At 37.5% G+C, this 16,135-nt stretch overlaps 1 protein-coding gene across 1 annotated transcript in view; it reads left to right on the top strand.

Moving 5' to 3' along the window:
• LAMA1 (laminin subunit alpha 1) overlaps window positions 1-15,833 on the top strand; it is a 170,965-nt gene extending 155,132 nt beyond the window's left edge. The window contains exons 54-63 of the mRNA XM_040432573.1: window positions 546-697; window positions 2,844-3,032; window positions 3,117-3,306; window positions 5,820-5,935; window positions 6,688-6,877; window positions 8,314-8,472; window positions 9,256-9,409; window positions 10,649-10,782; window positions 12,282-12,504; window positions 15,189-15,833. Coding sequence (XP_040288507.1) covers window positions 546-697; window positions 2,844-3,032; window positions 3,117-3,306; window positions 5,820-5,935; window positions 6,688-6,877; window positions 8,314-8,472; window positions 9,256-9,409; window positions 10,649-10,782; window positions 12,282-12,504; window positions 15,189-15,349 — 1,668 coding nt within the window. The 3' untranslated portion in view covers window positions 15,350-15,833. The remainder of the gene's footprint in view (window positions 1-545; window positions 698-2,843; window positions 3,033-3,116; window positions 3,307-5,819; window positions 5,936-6,687; window positions 6,878-8,313; window positions 8,473-9,255; window positions 9,410-10,648; window positions 10,783-12,281; window positions 12,505-15,188) is intronic.
• The last annotated feature ends 302 nt before the right edge of the window (window positions 15,834-16,135 follow it).

The following is a 16,135-nucleotide window of genomic DNA, read 5'->3' as shown; positions in this document are numbered from 1 at the left end:
GAATTGACTACATTTACAATGGTGGGAATTTTGCTGCTTTTGACTAACATTTGCATTTCTTACAGTGTAGTTGTCATTTAGATTTTATGTCAGAAATGGAAACTTCAGTTTTCAATAATGATTTTCTTTATGTATTGTTAGGGTTGGAGTTCCTCTAATACATTGCTCTGATGGTCTTGCTCAGTAGGCACAGCTTGTCTTTATAAATGTAAAGTTTCAGACAGCCCGTTGCCAATGTTAGGGGCCACAAAGCGAAGATGGATTTTTCATATTCCAATGAACCAAGTGTCCAATAAGTTCCTATAGTTTGCCTGTATAAAATGTGGCTGTGGCCATTGATCAGATTTGTAATTCCATATAAGAAGGTTGAACTATAAGTATAAAATGTGGCTGTGGCCATTGATCAGATTTGTAATTCCATATAAGAAGGTTGAACTATAAATAGTTATTATTTTACAAACTTTTGTATTGAAGCCAAAGACGAAATAAAGGAATAGTTAGTACCATGTTGTATTAACAGTTGGTTATTGTCTTCCTTTCTCTAGCCATTCTTTGCCATTATGCTGGTAAATGGGCACATTGAAATGCATATCAATCCTATGGACGGAGCTAGCACAAGGAAAGTGGTGGTCAGATCACCAACCGGAACATATAGTGACGGTCAAGAACATTCTCTTATTCTTCTTCGTAACAAGAGGTTTGTAGTATAATTTCTATATTTATTATTTCTTCCATCCTTGGCTCTTCTCTTTTCTAGAATGGTCTGTTCTCAGTTCTTCCACAGGATAGACCACTATTTCCCCAAATCTTCTGTGCAATACTAGCTGTTCTATGTGCTAAATCCCTCATACATATTGAATGAAATTACCGTTTCAATCAATGACCAGGTCATCTATATATTGTATAATACATATAACTTGTAGTACCATAAAAGGCATCAAGAATACTTTTTTATGTCCGTTTCATGACTGAGTTCCATATCTGCACTGTGCTTACAGTAAAACAAAAACTTTGCTGATGGTGACACCTTCTTTTCTTTATGTGTATTGAATGTCCCCTACTTCTCTGGGTATACACATGATTAGATAAATCTGTGTATTGACCTTTAATGTGTTAATATATTGTGATTAGATAACACTTTACTGTTATGCTTTAGTCTGCGTTTCAGTTTTTTTTCTCCTACTTCAGCTCTCCCATATGCTAGACTACTCCTACTCAAGCTCTCCTATGTCCCATACTATTCCTTCACCTCTCTGTTCAGTTCTTCAGTGTTGCAGACCACATCTATTTCAGCTCTCCTGTGTGAGACCATTACGACTGCAGCTTTTCTACATGTCATAACACCTATTCCAGCTTTTCTTTGTGCCATAACATCTTCTCTAGCTCTTCTACACATTATATGCCATAACACATGTGACAAAACTCCTTGACAAACCATCCTACTGTTTACACACCTTGTCTACGTGTCTGACACTACCTTCACATCTCCTCAATGTGCCATAAATAATTAAAGTGAACCTTTTTACCATGAAAATGCAATGTAAATGCAGGAAGCATGTTATAGAGCAGGAGTATGTGAGCAGATACAGTACAGACCAAAAATTTGGACACACCTTCTCATTCAAAGAGTTTTCTTTATTTTTTTATGACTATGAAGGCATCAAAACTATGAATTAACACATGTGGAATTATATACATAACAAACAAGTGTGAAACAACTGAAAATATGTCATATTCTAGGTTCTTCAAAGTAGCCACCTTTTGCTTTGATTACTGCTTTGCACACTCTTGGCATTCTCTTGATGAGCTTCAAGAGGTAGTCACCTGAAATGGTCTTCCAACAGTCTTGAAGGAGTTCCCAGAGATGCTTAGCACTTGTTGGCCCTTTTGCCTTCACTCTGCGGTCCAGCTCACCCCAAACCATCTCGATTGGGTTCAGGTCCGGTGACTGTGGAGGCCAGGTCATCTGGCGCAGCACCCCATCACTCTCCTTCATGGTCAAATAGCCCTTACTTTCAAAGTTTTCCCAATTTTTCGGCTGACTGACTGACCTTCATTTCTTAAAGTAATAATGGCCACTCGTTTTTCTTTACTTAGCTGCTTTTTTCTTGCCATAATACAAATTCTAACAGTCTATTCAGTAGGACTATCAGCTGTGTATCCACCTGACTTCTCCTCAACGCAACTGATGGTCCCAACCCCATTTATAAGGCAAGAAGTCCCACTTATTAAACCTGACAGGGCACACCTGTGAAGTGAAAACCATTTCAGGGGACTACCTCTTGAAGCTCATCAAGAGAATGCCAAGAGTGTGCAAAGCAGTAATCAAAGCAAAAGGTGGCTACTTTGAAGAACCTAGAATATGACATATTTTCAGTTGTTTCACACTTGTTTGTTATGTATATAATTCCACATATGTTAATTCATAGTTTTGATGCCTTCAGTGTGAATCTACAATTTTCATAGAAAACTCTTTGAATGAGAAGGTGTGTCCAAACTTTTTGTCTGTACTGTACATAGCTCTACTTATTCTGATTGATAGCAGTCCCTATATACGCATTATCCAGAAAAAGCAGTTAATCACTGATATTACTTCCCACATGGCTACTGAGCTCACAGAGAGCAAAGATTTAAATTGTGGTCAGTTCCTGCTTCGCTATAGCATGATGTCTCCTGACTGCACTGCATTTACACAGTGACATGTTCCCTTTAATATAACACTCACTTTAGATCACATTCATTTTTATTTTTCTCATCTCTTTAACTCGGTAGAATCCAATATGTTATATAAAGTTTTCTTTTTAAACAAATAGGATCATGTCTTTGTTATTCATGTTTTCCAGGATGGTGAGTGTTCAGGTTGATGAAGGAAAACCAGCCGAAGTCAGACTAAATGGTCCATCTGTTGAATCAGTTCACATAAACTTATCCAGTTTCTTCATTGGTGGAGTTCCTGCAAAAATGGCCACTGCAATGCTCAAAACAAGCCAGTCTTTCTATGGATGTATCCAGAATTTAATTTTAAACATGGAGTAAGTTCACCATGAGATGAAAGGTCTTTGGACATTGTCTAGAAATATATGACTAATGAATTTTTCGTATTTAATATGAATTAGGCAAATGGATTACACCACTGTTGTAAAGTATGAGAATGTTCAGATGGACAGCTGCATGTTGACTGAAAAGCCTAAGCCAACTGTCAACGATGAGGAGCAAGATCTGCTGCCAACTCCAGTACCAGATGGACATGTAACAGCAATAAAACCACATATAACTACATCGGTACTGAGGTCACACGTCACAAAAGTAAGAGATGGACTTTGTTCAGTATGAAATTGACTGGTTTTATATTGTGGGGGTAAAGAAGCATATATTTTACTGAAATTGATAAAATAATCTATTTATAGAATTTATTCTCCCATTTAATAAATACCAGCGAACCCATATATACTGTAAATATACCAACTATTCAGTTTTAAAGAGCATACAGTGTATTCAGAAGGTCTTCAGACCCTTTTACTTTTTTATACAGTATGTTGTTATGTTCCAGCTAAAATAAAATAAAAAATTCCCATCATTTTGCACACAATACCCATTGATGACAAAGTGAAAAGAGAATGTTAGAAAACATTGCTAATTTATTGAAAAGGAAAACCTACAGTGATTACAGCCTCCAGCCTTCTTGGGTATTATGCCACAAGGTTTGCACACCTGGATTTAGGGATTTTCTGCCATTCTTCTCTGCAGATTATTTCAAGCTCTGTCAGGTTGAATGAGGAACATTGATGGACAGCCATTTTCGGGTCTCTCCAAATATGTTTGAGTGGGTTCAAGTTAGGGCTCTGGCTGGGCCACTCAAGCACATTCACAGAGTTGTCCCTAAGCCACTCCTTTGTTGTCTTGGCTCTGTGCATAGGGTCATTGTCTTGTTGGAAGGTAAACCTTAGGCCCAGTCTGAGGTCCAGAGCACTCTGCATCAAGTTTTCATTAAGAATTTCTCAGTACTTTGCTTGATTCAGCGATCCCTCAACCCTGACCATTCTCCCTGTTCTAGCCACTGAAAAAACCCCACAGAATGATTCCTCACTCTAGGGATGGTATTGGGCACTGCCTGGTTTCCTCAAGAAATTATGCTTAGAATTTGAGGCAAAAAAGTTCAGTCTTGGTTTCATCAGACAAGAGAATCTTGTTTCCCACAGTCTGAAAGTCATTTAGGTGCTTTTTTGCAAACTCCAGGCAGGCATTTGTGTGTATTTTACTGAGGAGAGGCTTCTTTCTGGCCACTCTGCTATAAAGTTCAGATTTTTGGAGTGCTGCAGTGATGGTTGACCTTCTGTAACAGGATCACACAGGATTTTTGGCGCTCAGCCAGAGTAACAACTGGGTTATTGGTCACCTCTCTTACCAAGGCCATTCTCTGATGATTACTTAGTTTAGTGGGTTGGCCAACTCATGGAAGAGTCCTGGTTGTTACAAGCTCCTTCCATTTAATAATTATGTGCTATTGCATACTTTCAGTGGAGCAGAATTTTTGTACTATTCTCCAGATCTGTGCCTCCACACAATCTTGTCTCTGAGTTCTACAGGCACTTTTTTACTCCTCATGGCTTAGCTTCTTCTCTGATATGCATTGTCAGCTGTGAGACCTTATATAGACAGTAGTGTGTATTTCCAAATAATTTCCAATCAACTGAATTTACCACAGGTGGACTCCAATCAAGGGTAGAAACATCTCATAGATGGTCTACAGAAATATGAGGCCCCCAGAGCTACATTTCAAGTGTCATACCGAAGGGTCTGAATAGTTATGTCCATGCAAAATTTTAGCTTTTCTTTTTTAATAAATTAGCAAAAAATTTCTCCAATTCTGCTTTCACTTTCTCATTATGGAGTATTGAGTGCAGATTGATGGGGAAAACCTTTTTTTTTTTTTATATATATATATTAGCACAAAGCTGTGACATGACAAAACTTGACAAAGTGAAAGGGTCTGAAAACTTTCCGAATGCACTGAATATTAGGTCCAATCATGGTCCTAGAGATCTGTTGATACATAGAGACAGAAATACAGATAAACGCTACAGTGATGGTTGGTAAACACACAGCAGTAGCACTGCAAATACCATGGTCATTTTTTTTGTTGTTGCAGTAATCATGTGCAATCTGTTGCCAACATTTTTGTTTTTATTTTTCTAGGAGTAGAATTTCATATATAAAAAAACCTTTCTAATAATTTTGTGTTTTGTATGCACAATTTATAAATTTTTACTATATAAATAGGTTAGTGCGTAAGAATGCATGAAAAATTAATTCTTCCTTTATATTTTATATAAAAAAATAATCAGTATATGTTGATTACATGTAAGCGTGGAAATACTCTTATAATTCAATTGAAATAGTTGCTAAAATATAATAAATCAGCAATTTACAGACAGAGGTTCACATTTCTCATTGAAAGCTTATATAAGCGTAGTAGAACTTAATGTCAACAGCAGGGACATGAAGATGTTTGCATTGCTTGTATATCTAGTGGTTCATTATTGCAAATATAGCTCAGCGTCTTCTTTCAGCAACTCAACTCGCTTAGTTAAACATAAGTTATGTAAATTAATTTTAGAATCAACTTATTAAGGTTGCAACTGAAATTGTACTGTATGCTAAAATGCAGCTACAATAATTCCCTGTCTAGATACCTATGTATTACACCAAGAACCTGAGAACTAATATTATAATATCCTGATTATATCAGATTTTCTATCTGTATAACATTATGGTTATTATCACTAATGTACATGTCATAAAATTTCTCGTTGATATAGCCATTACAATGTGCACAGGATATATTGCCGGCTTACGTTCCAGACGCCCACCAGTTTGGTCTTACGAGAGGAAGCCATATTATTTTGCCATTTGACCAAGCCACCATCAGAAGAAGGTCAGAATAATGGAATATCCTGTTTTATGTAATTATGAAAAAGTAGTTGCATGTAATATTGCATGCTACAAAAATTTACATTTCTGTTAACAGAAGCAAGGGTACACAATAGGTGAGGCCACCGTGCCTTCTGTCTGGTTTGAATAGAGAAGGCTCGAGCTCAGATAGGCTTTTTCATGGGTGGTTTCAGGCCGCATGCAGACGACCATAAATCCTCAAAACACGGTTAATGGTCATGTGCAAAACAGACAAGAATAGGACATGTTCTATATTTTATGTGGGTATGGGGTTGCAGAATGGACATACGGATGTGGTTTGTTGTTTGCATTTTTTTTTACAGCCCCATTGAAATAAATGAGTCCACATTCGATCTGCAAAAAATGCAAATCAGAAGTGGACAGAAATGGGTGGTGTCAAACTGCCAAGTCTACTCTTGCGTAGTGTCAAGCTGCACTTATTATTATTATTATTATTATTATTATTATTATTATAATAGATGGCAAACAAATGCTTAGTCTGTCTTGTAATGATGGTTTATGTTATTGTGTTTTTTTTTTTTTTTGTGAAGACAAACTCATATGTATGCATGTGGACATAAGGAATCTTATCTACACTAGAGGTGCACTTTAATATATAGAGCTATGTGTATCTGCTGTAGTTTAATTTGTTCTGGGCAGACATACAGGTAATAACACATACATTTTTCATAGTCTTCTTGAACTAAATCAAGGTATATATCACTTTTCTTGTAGAATGTCTGTTCAGTTATCATTGAGGACATTTGCCACCAGTGGCCTCATCTACTACATGGCTCACCAAAATCAGGTTGACTACGCTGCACTTCAGCTTCATGAAGGAAGACTGCATTTCCTATTTGACATGGGCAAAGGACGGACCGAGACCATCCATTCTGCTGTTATCAATGATGGGAAATGGCACACAGTATGTAGAAAATTAAATATATTGTATGTATGATGTACTAAGTCCTGAACATTAAAGGCGTTGCCCAAGTTATGAAAAAATATATATAGCACTATAAATCTGATGGGCAGCAATATATAACTAAGCTAAGAAAGTTTTAGGCAAAAAAATATATATTTCCTCATTTCCCTGGTTCTCTTCTGGCCCTTTGTTTACCTGCAATAACAACAATCTCAGGTTTTCCTCATGAATATTCGTGCCCCTCCCCCTGCAAAGGGAGTGAATACAAGTGCTGCCCTAAATGACATGTCTGCCTGCTGGGAGACTCAGCAGCATGTTATATGTGTAGGACTACAAGTTCCAGCTGTACAATGACACTGCTGATACACACAGGATCTTCCCCCTACCTGTTCTTGTGCAATGCTCTGCAGAACTCCTCTGTCAGCTCCTGTACCCAGAATGTGTCTCTTCACTGCCTGCAGCTACTCAGTAAAGCCTTCAGCCCTGAGTCTGTGCAGCTGAAGGGGTTAATGTTTTTCCTAAAAAATCCAGGGAGAGAGCAATAAGCAGCAGCTGGCAGTGCAGGGGGAGTGTTCAGCACAGTGATATGAGGTGTACAGGTATATATCTGGTCTCTCAGGCTTGTGCATGAAACATAATCAGAGCAGGGAGAGAAGCTGACATCACAGATCATGTGACCCTCAGTGAAATCTGAGAAAGGAGCAACTGGAGATAAAGTAAGTGAATTGTAAAGTCCTTACATTTGCCTACTTAGAAACATACAAAGAACAAAAAAAATAACTCAGACAACCACTTTAATGGTTCTTACTGGAATAATTGGTGTTCATCTATTTCAATACTTAGATTACTCAGTTTCTACAACTGGAATTTTGTATTAAGCTTTTGCGATTAAAGTTAATGAATAGTTTATAATGCATTAAGTGGTGGCACTTACATTTGGTTCATCTCATTACCTCATCGCTAGATTTGTAGATCAATACATTCTCACCCTCCTGAGCGAAACTGCTGCGTTTAAAGGGAGATAAAAAAGGAAATGCAAGTATCAAGCACTAACAGGATATTAAAAAATGAATTACAAGATGAATGTATACAGCTGCAGGGCAAATTGTATTTTCCTTTGGCTTTACAGCTTCATTTTGAAGGAAAATAGCAGGAGAGGGTGTGCGCTCAAGGAGAGTCTTGCATTGCTAATTTCTTCTGGAGGTGTTGGTGCAGTTGGGTCAGATACGATACAGTATATGTTATATATGGTGTATCACAATGAGGTATAATTAATCTTTTACGTTCAACCAAATCAGCATACTTGCATTGAAAAGCAACCGATTAGCAATCAGCTCTTGTCTAATGTGAATCTTTAGCATCTAAACATAATTACAGTAAATGATCTGTATAGTGATGTATATGTCAGTTTACGAATTGATCTCACTTGTGCACAGATATCAACTGAATACATTAAAAGAAGAAGTACCATTACTGTTGATGGCCAGGAATCTGCTTCCGTCAGCACTCCTGGGGAGAGCAACACTATGGACGTGGAAGGGAAACTGTACCTGGGTGGACTGCCTCCAAGCTACACAGCTAAGAACATAGGAAATGTAAGGAAGGCTCATGCATCATTAATAATGACTATTTCTGACCAAAAATAATAGGAGCTGGCCCCCTTTTTCACCACTGAAGGACAGCAGAATGCTCACTGACTTCGATGAACGATGATGTTACATAGTTAATACCGTTGAAAAAAAGACAAAGTCCATCAAGTTCAACCAAGGGATAGGTGGATTGCTGTTCCCCTGTGGATAACAGCTTATTCCTGGGGCTTCTAAAAACAAGACTCCCCATGTTTGATTACCCCTTCCTAAAGTGATTCATACATTCCATCACCTGTGATGTGTGTGCACATAATCACCATTTGGCCTCATGTACATGACCATATGTATTTTGCGGTCTGCAAAACGCGGTCCGTGTTGCGTTGTTTTTTTTTTTTTTTTTTGCGGACCAATTGATTTTGCAGAACGGACTTACAGATTGCGGAATGCACACGGATCATCTATATGCTTTCCGCATTTATGCGTCCATTCTCCAAAAGATAGAACATGTCCTATTTTTGGCTGTAAAATGCAGACCAAGGACCCATTGAAGTCATTGGGTCTGCAAAAAAATGGATGTTACAAAGACATAACATGAGGATACGTGTTTTGCAGACCGCAAAATACATACGGTTGTGTGTGCATGAGACCGTGTGCATGTTATCATAAAATCATTGGAAATACTAACTTGTTTCAAACCCGAGTCATGAAAATACTTTATTGTACTGTATTCTTCTACTATTACTTCATTAATAACTGAGATAATGGCTCAAACTGATTTTTCCTTCTTAGGTGACACAAAGTATCCCAGCATGCATCAGCAATGTCACCATTAATAGCAAACAACTGGATAAGGATGGAGCTCTTTCCATACATGCAATCAACAAATGTTATGCCTCTGCGCAACAGGGAACTTATTTTGATGGATCTGGGTTTGCAGCTTTAGGTAAACTTCTTACATCCATCTACAAAAGTGTATATATGTACCACTGCTCAGTGTACAGTATGGCTAGTAATTACAGATAAATGAATGATGATGGATATGGACTTTTCATATTATTATACCTCTCATTAACCAATATGGGGATCCAATACTAGAGAATTTTAGTTCTGATTGTTAGCTAGTGTACTTCTATGTCCCAGCTTCATATGTTAGAGGTGTGGTGGGAGAGCAGCTTTCTCTGTTCATGACCTGCAGTATCCTAGAAAACAACCCCTAAACTTCTTTCTAATGTCAGCATGGGAAAATGAAGATAGAAATGGGGTGGAAGTTATCTAAGCTGTGGGTTTGAGTATGAATAGCTGTCATCCTTAAAGGGGTAGTGCCACTGTCAAATGTTGACAGTAATGAATGGGGGAAGCTCTGGATTCATGTGAGATACAGGACTGCTTTTAGCTTTGTTCGAAATATATTGTCATGCACTATAAGATGTCTGACTTTCGTTTTTACCAAAATTTGGGCATAACTCTTTTAAACTGCGACTGTACTTTCACAAGACCTTTGGTAAATTATATTTACATATCAAAGCTTTTGACTGGTGGCGGTCCAAGTGCTGAGACTCCCACCAATCACTAAATCAAGGCGATAGAAGCACTCAGAGCACTGTCTCTCCTCTCTGCTGAAGACGGACTGGAGATGGGTTCATAGACTTTCTACTGAGTCCATCTTCAACAGTGAGGAGGGACAGAGCTCCAAGTGAGTGCTTCTAATTCATTGTTTTAGCGATCAGTGGAGGTATCAGCTCTCAGACCATGCACTAATCAAAACCATTGATATGTCATTATGACATGTCAAAACACTTTACGACATTGTTTTATGCCAGACAAGCTACTTTTTTTGAGTTTATGGGGTAATTTATATTTCAAGTGTTTTTGTATCATTCTTAACTCTGTCTTCGGTTTGTGTTGGTGCACTTTATTTATGAAAGTGCTCCAACACTTGCGTTATTTTAATGCCGTAAAATTGGCCTACCCGATTTCATAGATGTCCTATGTCTATGGCCTATGTCTTTTTCCAATTTTTAAATATAACATTTTTACGTCCATTGTGTGCCTATATATGTGCACAGGCTTCTAAAGTTTGATGAGTCTAATATGGACAATTCTGAAAAGAAAAGTGCATGGGTATTTCTATGATTTAGTAAATCATGAGATAAATGTGTATATTGACATTTCTTTTGTATAGTGAAAGAAGGTTACAAAGTGCGATCAGATGTGAACATATCACTGGAAGTCCGTACTACTTCACATAATGGAGTTCTTCTGGGAATCAGTAGTGCAAAGGTTGATGCCATTGGACTGGAAATTGTAAATGGCAGGGTAAGTTTACATCCTCTTTGTTCTTTTCTTGGAACTCATGGTCCCAATAGAGACCAATCGCCATACATGTATGGTGCTTGGAGCACTGGATTGAAGCTCCTGTCTCTGCAATCTCGAAGGAGCAGGTAGAGTCCCTGGCTGCCAGTGATAGCTGGGTGTCCTGAGGATAAGATAGAAGCCGTTTATTACCACTTCTGCTTTGTCCTCTGCTCGGTGCATAGCTCTGAATGAGCACTATGCGGTGAATAGAGGAAGTGGTTGTCCTCTATTGGACCTGGGGATCATGTGATCGCTGGGTGTCTTAGGCAGAAAAGAACTGCAGGGTCTTAGCAGACCTAGATCAGCCCTGCCTGCATACAATGCCCCCACAGCAGTGCAAAATAAAAGTAAAAAAAAAAAAGGTGTCAGTGCCCCCCCAAACGTCTTTTATTAACCTCTTGGTAGACATATTATATGACAAAAATAAAAAAAGTAAAAAAAAATACAATACAAATAAAAATTTTAAAAACTCCCACACCAACCGAAACCCGTTCATGAAAAAATATACAGCCTCAATAAAAAAAAATGGGATGCTGTGTAAAATTTAAATAAATGTAAATAAAAACAGAATACATTCATTTGAAAATCTTATAGACCCAAATTTTATTCACAATAGATCATAGAACACATATTAGTAGTTGAAGGTGAGACTTTTTACCATTTTATGAAAAAATAAAAACTCAATTAGAACTTGACGACAAAAATGCATCTCAAAAAAGTTGGGACAGGGTCAAATGACTCAGAAGCAAAGCTGGGCAGAGGTTCATCAATCTGCAAAAAAAGTGTCTAAAAATTGTGCAACAAAATCAGAAAGTTGTTCCTCAGCGTAAAATCACAAAGAGTTTGAATATTCCACCATCTACAGGACATAAATATCATTAAAAGATTCAGAGAATCTGGAGAAATGCATGTGAAAAAAAAATGACTTTTTCATTATTTTTTTTTTTTCTCAAATAAAACTAAAAAAGTAAGCATTAAAAACGTTAATAAAAGCCCAATGTGTCACATAAAAAAAAAAATCTAAAAATTTTTTTGTTAGTCCAAGAAATAAAAAAATCTTTGGCCATTAAAGGGCTATTCCCATCTGGAACTTTGATGACATATCGCTAGGATATGCCATCAATGTCAGATAGGTGCGGGTCCCACTTTTGGCACCCACTTCTATCTCCAGAACGAGGCCCCTGAAGTGAACAAAGACCTGCCGAACATATGTTGCTCACAGTGTCCAACAAAGTAATGCTAAACTTGATTTTTCAAAGAAGGTCATCTCAGAGGACTTATCTTAAAGGTAATATAGATGAAAAGTTAAATGTAATTAGTTGTTAAACCAATATTGAAAAACCATATCAGGTGGGAGATAAGTAAATCTTCAAATGAATTAAATTGTATTGATTGTGGTTTTCATTACAACTTCTGTAAGACTCTTTTACTTAATTCCAAGAATGTTTCATGTATGACAGGTTTTATTCCATGTAAACAATGGTGCTGGCCGAATAACCGCCATTTACAAGCCAGAAGACACCAGCTCATTATGTGATGGGAAATGGCACCAGATTCAGGCCAATAAGGTTAAGCACAAAATCATCCTCATTGTTGACGGGAACACAGTGCAGGTGGAGAGTCCTCATGTGCAGTCAACCTCTGCAGACACAAACAATCCTGTATATGTTGGTGGTTACCCAGGTAAGAACTTTACTGTTCACAAGGATAATATTGCAGTTTTATCCCTTTTACACTTGCGGCATCCAGACTCCTGCTGCTATTTGAGATTGATGAACCATTCATAATACTATAGTTGCTGTGTGCACAGATTATAGATTGTCTCATATTCTCTTTAGTTACGCAATTTCAGTGTGCTAACCTGTGTGCTAACATAGCACGCACCCTTCTTGTTATGCTTAAACGTACAGATTAGATCTGGAATTTGCTGCAACTACATGGGAGGAAGAATGAGGAAGCATTAGAGCCACTCTAATGCTAGGTAGACTATAACATTTCACGTGGTCATAATGTTCAATAGCATTCTGTATACCTCCTGACCTCCTCTTACACATGAACCCTCAGTTCTGTTCAGCATTTATGTGTTCTGAATTGGGAAAGGGGACTAAGCCTCTGGCAGTGGCTTATCTCCATTGAGGGAGCCCGGCACTGAACTGCTTCTGCTATTTCCAATAAGAAAACACTGCATTTGCATGCAGCTGCCACTCGGGGGAGCTCAATACAACAGGATTATTGCAGCTTCCATAGTAATTGTATAAATTCCTTTGCACTGAGCTCCCCCTAATGGTGGCTTCAGGCTGCCAGTTTTTTAATAGAAGGGAAGCCTCGATAAAACATTTTTCAATGTATTTATGCTGGTTGTCTAGTGTAAATGCATTTAAGAAATATGCTGTTGAATGAGAATGAGTGCCATATATTTGAAGCACTTGTTCCACTTTTTCCAAAATAATAGTCAGATAAAGTGGGTTTATTTATTTAAATCCCTGCTCATTCTGGCTTTAGGAGTCCAGTGGGTGGTCTTATCAGTGATTGACTGCAAACTTATACAAGGAGCCTAGAATGAGGTTTGAATGAATAGATTACTAATTCTAGTGAATGATTTCCCACAAAGCTATATATCAATCTTCTCAGCTCTTCTTCCTCTATATCATGCTGCTCTCAGATTGGACTACATTTACATGGTGACAGGTTCCCTTTAAATGTATAAATTACAAGTTTAGATTCATCTTTTCCCACAAAACTATATATCAATCTGTGCAGCTTCTCCTGCTCTATAACATGCTGTCTTCAGAGTGCATTGCATTTTATGGTGACATGTCCTCCTAAAATGAAGCTTTTCCATGCTAGTCTCCAAAAGTATAAATGTGGTTAATTTAGTGGAATTTTTTGACTAGTCTTATAGCTGATGCTTATTTTGTGTTAAGAAAATGATATATTTATTTTATATATATATACTTTATGTTCATGTAAGCAGTTTTACTATAAGGAGTCTTTAGGAATGCAGTTGCAATGATAATTCTCTATAAACATATCATTTACAGTCTTGCACAGATACATTAGAGTGCTGCAAACACAAACATTCCCTACTACAAGGGTCAGCAATCTCCAACACTTTATCTGTTATGAAACTATAATTTCCAGCATGCTCCATTCACTTCTTAGTGACTTTTAAGAACAGCTCAGCAAGTGTTACATTCTGGAAGTTGTTACAAAGGTTGGAGTTGCAGAGTTTGCTGACCCCTTCCCTTAGCATGTTATTAATAAATGAATTCTCGACAGCCCTGCCTTTGTATTAGCTTTTCTATAAAACAGATCCAGGGCATCAAACAACCTTAATGAATCATCCTGAGACCATTAGGCAGAATACACTTTAGCCAAAAGTCATTTAAAGGAAATGTGACCAATGAACATGAAGTCGCATGGCCTAGGAAGAGGTCTAAGCACTCACACAGTACCATGGCCTCTTCATATTTATGACCTATCCTGAGGATTGACCCTCAGTATCAAAATCCCAGAACTCTTCTTAATATTTTCAGGAGAAAATTGTATGGCCAACGTTTGCTTGTCAAAATTTGGCTATTTTTTTAAGCATCTCGTTTTTTACATATTTATGAGGGGGCATGGCTTAGCTGGAAAGGGGCCTAATTTAGCAGGAAAGTGTGCATGGTATTAGATACACAATTTTTCAAACAGTTTTGGTACAAAGTAAGCTAACCAATTGGTATAATGTTAGACAAAAGTGGTAGCCATACACCAAATGTATCACCCATAAATTACCCAACTGGGTAATTCTGCTTTAATGCCATTATATGTGATGTTTTGAGCTCAGTTTGTGCTTTATTACACATTTGAGGAAATGTATCAAGCCCTGCACTCCAGAAGCATTGCTTGAAAAAGTCATAAAATAGGGCTTTACGTTTATTTGGTGTAAAAATGAAAAATGTTGCAACATTTTTGCGCACTCACTCCAGTTTTGTAAAATTGCTGTGGTTAGCCAAGATTTATCAACTGCAGCTTTTTAAAAAGTCTGAAAAATTGCTGCAGTCGTATTCCAGTAAAGGGGTTGGGTAGAAAGAGAAACATCTCAAGACAGAGGTGTTAGACTTAAAGATGTACGATATTTATCAAATTTGGTGCAAAGTATGGCAACGCAGATTCCTTCAAAATTGTCTTAAAAAAATTCCCTTCATGGAAAATTTACCCTATTGACTCAATTTTAGTTCTCAATAGATGTACAGTATTCATTTATATACGTCGTTCTACTGACTAAAGCAAGATCCTATGTAATGTTGGGTTTGGTGTTGTCTCGGTCATGGTATGAAGCATAGATGCCTTTGACAATTCATTCTTTCTTTTTTCACTTGCAGTTGATGTGAAGCAGAACTGTCTAACCAGCCAGACTTCATTCCGTGGTTGCATAAAGAACTTTAAACTGGTGAAGGGCACACAAACGGAGGCCAATGACTTCAGCCAATCATTCGAGATGCGAGGAGTCTTCCCTCATTCTTGCCCAGGAACAGAACTGTAAACAAAAGACATATTGTTGGCTCTCGTCCACCCCTTTACACAAAGGGTATATTAATCAAGCAAGCAATGTTATCTTACATGAAATCATATGAGAGTCTGATATATCAGGCAACGAGATTGGTTACTGAGACAGAGGGTTGTGCTGGACTCTGAGATGCTGCAGCCACATTGAATACTAGCAGGTGATCTTATCTCACAATCAGATACCGAAATTGGTGCTATGAAGACATTCCACAACCTCAATTCTTCCAGCTCAGGAACAATGTTTTAGACAAATATCGAATTCTTGTGTAACAACAATGTGTGTGCAACACAAATACCTCCAGTAACATATTAATAGAATTAATGAGTATTTTACTACGGTATCTGTTTCTTTTGTTTACTGCTGGGTGATGCTGAATTGTGATTTTTATTTCAGTATTAATCATTTTACAAAATTTCAAGTCTGTATTTTATATTTCAATAAAATGTGGCCAATTTGTTTTTATAGTGTTGAGCTTTGCGTTGAGATTGGAAATAATTATTTTAGGAGTCAATAACCTGATTTCTGTAACTGTAGAGGGAGCTGCAAAGAAACGCATCAAAAAACGCGTGCAGTTTTTGCAACAACATACCTGCATTTATGGTGCATTTTCTTCCAGCAAAGGAAAAACACACAGCAGACTTACATTACTGTAACGTAACTCAATTTTGTTATTAATGTAATTCTTTTTTGCCACACCAAAAATGCAGCACAAACATGACATGTGGCAGCACCTTGTAGTAAAAGGAAGACAAGCAGGAGTGC

Source organism: Bufo bufo, chromosome 5, assembly GCF_905171765.1.
Source record: "Bufo bufo chromosome 5, aBufBuf1.1, whole genome shotgun sequence".
Classification (NCBI taxonomy): Eukaryota; Metazoa; Chordata; class Amphibia; order Anura; family Bufonidae; genus Bufo; species Bufo bufo.
The sequence above is the reverse complement of the archived record's forward strand: the minus strand, read 5'-3'. Positions and strand labels throughout refer to the sequence as shown.